Source organism: Physeter macrocephalus, unplaced genomic scaffold, assembly GCF_002837175.3.
Source record: "Physeter macrocephalus isolate SW-GA unplaced genomic scaffold, ASM283717v5 random_33, whole genome shotgun sequence".
Taxonomy (NCBI): domain Eukaryota; kingdom Metazoa; phylum Chordata; class Mammalia; order Artiodactyla; family Physeteridae; genus Physeter; species Physeter macrocephalus.
In genome coordinates, this window is record NW_021145319.1 from 91495 (window position 1) to 98113 (window position 6619).

At 51.9% G+C, this 6619-nt stretch overlaps 1 protein-coding gene across 1 annotated transcript in view; it reads left to right on the forward strand.

The window, feature by feature from the left end:
* Positions 1-6619, forward strand: part of QPRT (quinolinate phosphoribosyltransferase) — a 13212-nt gene extending 6593 nt beyond the window's left edge. The window contains exons 2-4 of the mRNA XM_024123725.1: positions 4805-5340; positions 5916-6047; positions 6127-6619. Of these exons, the coding sequence (XP_023979493.1) occupies positions 4805-5340; positions 5916-6047; positions 6127-6345 (887 nt within the window). The 3' untranslated portion in view covers positions 6346-6619. The remainder of the gene's footprint in view (positions 1-4804; positions 5341-5915; positions 6048-6126) is intronic.

Sequence of the window (6619 nt, forward strand, 5' to 3'; positions counted from 1 at the left end):
TGGAGCGGCTGGGCCTGTGAGCCATGGCCGCTGAGCCTGCGCGTCCGGAGCCTGTGCTCCGCAACGGGAGAGGCCACAGCAGTGAGACGCCCGCGTAACGCAAAAAAAAAAAAAAAAAAAGCTCCCCAGGTGATTCCAACGTGCAGCCCAGGTGGTGGTGGGGGGGGCTGCTTTCTCAACTTCTGTGGAGAGCAGCTGTCCGTACCCCTCCCCCACTTCCTCAGCTCCTTTCTGTTCCTTGACCGTGACAATGTGGCTTCTGCCCCTACCACAAGGCATTAAGACTGCCCTGGCAAAGCCCTCCCAGGGGCTAAGTGCAATGCGCACTCTCAGCCTTCTTTCTTCTTCTTCTCCTTTTTTTTTCTCTCAGCCTTTCTTCTGCTTTGCTTCTTCTCACACCCTACTTGCAGCCCTCTTCTCCTTCCAGACATCCACTCCCTCTTGGTGGGACTTCTGTTTTTGACAGCCACCCTCCTGGTGGGACTTCTGTTTTTGACAGCCACACCTCTGTGTGTCCTTCAAATCCTGGCGTTTCCCAAAGCCCTCCTCTTTCACCCTGCCCTGGTGATCTTACCCACTCAGTGACCATCTGCACACGCTGGTGGCTCCAAATTCTCCACTCCTCACCCCCAAATCTCCTCTGAACTCTAGAACATTCTTCTACCTGTCCTCTGTGCACAGCCACCCACGTTTCCTGATGGCATCTCGACCTTAACATCTGCAAGACCAAAGGCATTCTGTTTATTTATTTATTTATTGGCCACACTGCGTGGCTTGCAGGATCTTAGTTCCCTGACCAGGGATCGAACCTGCGCCCCTGGAAGTGGAAGCGCAGAGTCCTAACCACTGGACCTCCGGGAAATTCCCCCGAAGTCATTCTTTTTCCCCAGCTCTGCCGCTCTGTCATATGCTCTGACCCACCCGGATATCCAGTTTCTGTACCTGTAAGATGGGAATGAGCCTCTGTGGTGAGTTCCAAATGAGAGAGCGTCAGGGAGCTGAGGTGCCTCCGACTGGCCATCACAGGGGCGCAGCCCGTGTGGCTTGCTGATTGCGGCCACACCCCTCCTCTTCCCCAGCCTACACTGAACAATTCCTTATGTCAGTTTTCAGCTACCCAGGATGGAAACCCCAGGCTTCTACATCTTATTAGCTGCCAATTCCAGTAGATTCCACCTTAGAAACAACTCTCCCATTTGCCCCTGCTTGCTCTTCCTTTGGTTACTGCCCCAATTCGGGGCTTCATCAGTTTCTGTCTGGCCAATCGCCCCAGCCTCCTTTTGTCTCCCAGCCCATCTCCATTTGGTGGCTGAAGTGACCTTTCTAGAACAAAATCATAATCATATCATTCCCTCATTTAAAATTCTGTGATGGCTCCCGGGCTATGTCCAAATTCCTCAGATAAGTGGTTTAGTCCCTTTTTCATTCTGGCCTCAGGCCCGAGACATTTCTCCCATGAATCCTACTCAACACCCTGTCACCTCCTTGCTCTATTTTCTTGCTTTTGAACCTTGAACACTTGCTCTTTCAGTCCGAAATGTCTTGCCCTCCCTCCTCCCCACACCCCGACCCGTGCCTGGCAAATATTACTCATCCTTCAAGGCCACTAAAACGTCCCCCTTCCCCAGGGACATTTAGTCATTTCTTCCTCTTTACTCCCACGACTCTTGGTAAATGCTTCAGTCATCTCGCCAGCAAACACACCTACAATGTTTCTGAAGGCTTTGCAAATATTAACTCCCTTAATTTTCATAACAAGCCTATGAGGTGATCAGTGTTATTATCCCCATTACAGTTGGGATAACGAAGGCCCCCAAAAGGTTGAGTCTCTTGCCCAAGATCACTCAGCTAAAAGTGACAGAGGCAGTATTGGAACCCAGGACGAGTGGCCCCGGAGACTGGGCTGTGATTCCACAGTGCGGCCTCTCTGCTCAGAGAACTATCATCAAACACTTAGTATTAAACCAAACAATATGAAATTGCCAATATTTGACCGTTGACCTATACAAGCAGCACATTTGTCTGGGTCAGCGTGCTAGGCACTTGGGATACAGCAGAAAACTCAGTGGACATTTTGGCCCCAGACAGAAAACACCAGCAGAGGATGACATTGGGGGATGAACAAGGAGCTTGGTGAGCATGTGACCTGATTTAGGGGGTCTGTGAGAGCCCTCGGCTGAGGAAGTGATATCTAAGAGAAGGTCGGAAGTTGAGTGAGAGTTGAAGGGGCAGTTTGGGGTGAGGGTGAGGAAAGGGACTTCTAGGAGAAGGCTCAGCCTTGGAACAGCATAAGCGAAGGCCTGAAAGCTAAGAGAAAGAGCTGCTCTCTCCGTCACCTAGCAATGAAGACCTGGCACAGAGCAGGTGCTCAGCAAGGATTTATCCAAAGAATCAATGAAAAATGGAAAGAAGTCAAGAGAGCTGGCGCTAATACAATGAAAGTGAGGCTTTAAGCAGGAGAGTGATCCGCTTAAATTTCCTTTTTTTATGGTTTGATTTTAAAGTCAGGTTTAATGAGGTATAACCACAGACAGTAAAATTCCCCCTTTTCTGTGTAAAGCTCTATGAGTCTTGACAAATGCATGTGTTATAGCCACCATCACAGACAAGATCTAGACTAGTTCAAACACATCCCAAAACCTGGTGCTGCCCCCTTTGCGGCCAGCCCCTCCCCCCGCCCCAGGCAGCCACTGGTCTGTTCTCTGTTGCTATCTTTTTTTTTTTTTCCTTTTCCAGAATATAGTCATATAGATGGACACAAATAGCATGTCACCACCTTTTGAATTTGGCTTCTTAGAATAATACATTTGAGATGTGTGCCTGTTGGGTATATCAGTAGTTTGTTCCTTTTTTTTTATTGCCGCGTAGAATTCCATTGTATACATGCATCACAGTTTGTTTATCCAATACTCACCAGTCCAAGGATTCAAATTCACTCTAAAAGCAAACAGTGAATCTAAAAAAAAAAAAAAAGAGTGGATATATGTATATGTATAACTGATTCACTTTGCTGTACACCTGAAACTCACACAACATGTGAATCAACTATACTCCAATAAAAATTAAAAAAAAAAAAGCAAACATCACGGCACCTGGTCTGAATGGAGTGGGGGCCTTTGCATCCATCTCTGCTGTTCGTTCACTGGCCTTTTGCCCGGCGGGACCGCGAACGGTGGAGGCAGGGACTATATTTTTCCCCCTATCACCGACTTTGTTCCCAGCATCTGGCCCACAGCTGGCTCTGAGTGAGAATGAAAGCCACGTGGGGCAGCTGTGGGCGGGAACTTGGGGAAGGAGCGTCAGGTGCGATAACTGAGGTCTGTGGCTGCTGGTGGGGGACAAGCGCTTGTCTTTGGGGAAGAAGGGCTGCACAAGAAGGGCCCTCCTTCTGAGAGTAGAGCAAGCCAGAATGTCTGGCCTTAACTTCATCTTGGAGCAAAAGTGGGGGAAACTAAACTAAACTAAATAATCCCCCTTCACATGCTATCGAATTGTCTACCCCTCCCCCGGGCAGCGAAGCCCACCTATGGCGCCGCCCACGAGGCTGCAGGTCTTCTCTTGGCCGACAGATGGCGAAGTTGCACTGCGCCTGAGCTCGGCCTCTGCGGTCACCCCATTCATTTCAACAGAGGCAGAGGCCCATCAACGTGGCACGCCAGAGGGAAGGACCTCAGAGACCACCTTGACCTTAACACTTATTTTACAGGCAAAGGGCTCACCCACACTTCTGAAGCTCTGTCTCGCAGAGCAGGGGCTCAAACCCAATTTCCCCGTGCTCTTTCCTCCTTATACAACCCCATCTCTAGAGAGATGACAGTTTTTTGAAACATCAGGTGAAGGAAAGGTTTTCAAGCTAGAGGGCAAAGGTGGAGGAACAGATGGCCATGGCCACAAGGCCTGGCCAGTCTCGCTCTGCTGTCAATGTGCTGTGCGACCTCAGCTGACTTGCCTTTCTTCTCTGGTCCTCAGTCTCCACATCTGTAAAAAGCTGAACTTACAGCTTTAAAATTCTTGGTGCTATAGAGAAGGCAGGGATGGGAAAGACACACAGCTTACATTCTCCTGGGGGCTTCAGCTAGTAATTAACCGATCCTTCTATGCAAGGCAGACGGAAAGTCAACAGAGTGGCTTTTTAAATTTATTTTTAATTTTTAAAATTTTATTTATTTATTTATTTATTTGCGGTACGCGGGCCTCTCACTGTTGTGGCCTCCCCCGTTGCGGAGCACAGGCTCTGGATGTGCAGGCTCAGCGGCCATGGGCTGAGCCGCTCAGGGGCCCAGCTGCTCCACGGCATGTGGGATCTTCCCGGACCAGGGCTCGAACCCGTGTCTCCTGCGTTGGCAGGTGGATTATTAACCACTGCGCCATCAGGGAAGCCCAGAGTGGCTTTTAGGTGGCTGCATTTCTCTTCCACTGGTGAATAGCTGTTGGTCTAGCACTAGGTTTACCAGATAAAATACAGGGCACTCGGTTAAATTTGAATTTCAGATAACTGACAGATAATTTTTAAGAATAAGTATGTTCTAAATATAGCCTAGAATATATTTATACTAAAAAAACTTTGATGTTTGTCAGAAATTTAAATTTAACTAGGTGTTCTTTGTTTTTATTTGGTCAATCTGACAACCTTGTTCAGCTCACAAGGCCCACCCAGTGCCTCAGCCCCTCTCCTGGAACCCCCAGGTCTTCACCCTGATTGGCTAGTGCCCAATTCAGCCTGTTGTTAGGTATTTTGACAATCACCCCTGACTACCAGAAAGGCAGCCAAAATGTAACACTGCTCTCTTTCTTTCCCTCCCAGGCCTGGCGCTCCTGCTGCCCCCTGCCACTCTGGCCACCTTGGCAGAAAGCTGGCTCCGAGAGGACTGCCCAGGTCTCAACCACATGGCCTTGGTCACGGGGGCAGCCCCCTCACAGGCGGTGCTGTGGGCCAAGTCCCCCGGGGTGCTGGCTGGGAGGCCCTTCTTTGATGCCATCTTTGCCCAAGTCAACTGCCAGGTCTCCTGGTTCCTCCCCGAGGGATCAAAGCTGGTGCCTGTGGCCAAGGTGGCCGAGGTCCGGGGCCCTGCCCACTGCCTGCTGCTGGGGGAGCGGGTGGCCCTTAATATGCTGGCCCGCTGCAGTGGAGTTGCCAGCGCTGCCGCTGCTGCTGTGGAGACCGCCAGGGGGACCGGCTGGGCCGGGCACGTGGCAGGCACGAGGAAGACGACGCCAGGCTTCCGGCTGGTGGAGAAGTATGGGCTCCTAGTGGGCGGAGCCGCCTCCCACCGCTACGACTTGGGAGGGCTGGTGATGGTGAAGGACAACCACGTCATGGCAGCTGGTGGTGTGGAAAAGGTGTCTGTCTGTCCAGCTGAGCCCCTGCCCTGGCCCTGCTCCAGCCACCCCGCCAGCACTACCCTTCCCTCTACCAGGGACCCCCAACCACTCCCTGGCAAATAGTGACGGCCTGGGAGTTGGGGCATGCGAGGCTCCTTGACCCCTCAGTGGTTCCATCTGCAAAATGAAGGGTTGGACTTGCTTCTTCACCAGCGTTCTCCTGCTGGTCGGTATGATATTCAAGGGAAGAGGACGAACTATTGGGAGCCCAGTGCTGGGCAGGTCACTCTAACTCCCTGGACCTGTTTCTCGTCTGTGAAAATGTTCTTGAAGACCCTTTCCAGTCTTAATATTCTGAGTCAATTGAACTCAGGTCCAAATGCCAAATAGTGCTGAATTTGGCCATTTTCTTAACCCACAAAAGTGGTAATTTCACGTGGTTTCACCTAATATGCGAGAAGCCATCTCGATGCCTGGTTTCCTCATTAACCCCAAGCTCATTATCCACCTGGAGCCTTTCGAAGGCCAGTCCCAGCTCACTTGCCCAGGGCCGGGTGCCACCCGTTCTCACTCTCACCCTTGCCACCTGACAGGCGGTGAGGGGGGCCCGGCAGGCGGCCGACTTCTCCCTGAAGGTGGAGGTCGAGTGCAGCAGCCTGCAGGAGGCTGTGGAGGCGGCCGAGGCAGGAGCAGACCTCGTCTTGCTGGACAACTTCAGGCCTGAGGTGAGGAGGCGCCTGCTTCCTGGGAAGGGGAAGGGGCTGGGGCGGGGGCTTTCACCTCTCTCTGGCTTGTGTCCCGCAGGAGCTGCACCCCACGGCCGCGGCGCTGAAGGCCCGGTTCCCGAACGTGGGCGTGGAGGCGAGCGGGGGCATCGTGCTGGACAGCCTCCCTCTGTTCTGTGGGCCCCATATCGATGTCATCTCTTTGGGGATGCTGACCCAGGCTGCCCCGGCCCTCGATTTCTCCCTCAAGCTGTTTGCCGAAGGGGCCACTCCAGTGCCCTACGCCCGCCACTCCTAAAGCCAAGGAGGCTACACTGGCAGTGGGATAACACGGTTTCATACGACTCTCACGATTGCACTTCTTTAAGTCCAGTGGCCAACAGAACACTCTCGAGTTAGCCTGGGCTCAAGTCCCACTCTGTCACGTACTGCTTGTGGGACCTCGAAGGACTGACTTCGCCTCTGCTCACCTCAGTTTCCTAATCTGTAAAATGGGTCTAGCCAACCTGATGGATTTCTTTGGATGATAATTAACGCAGAGTAAGTGCTTAGTAAATGTTAGAAATTACCAT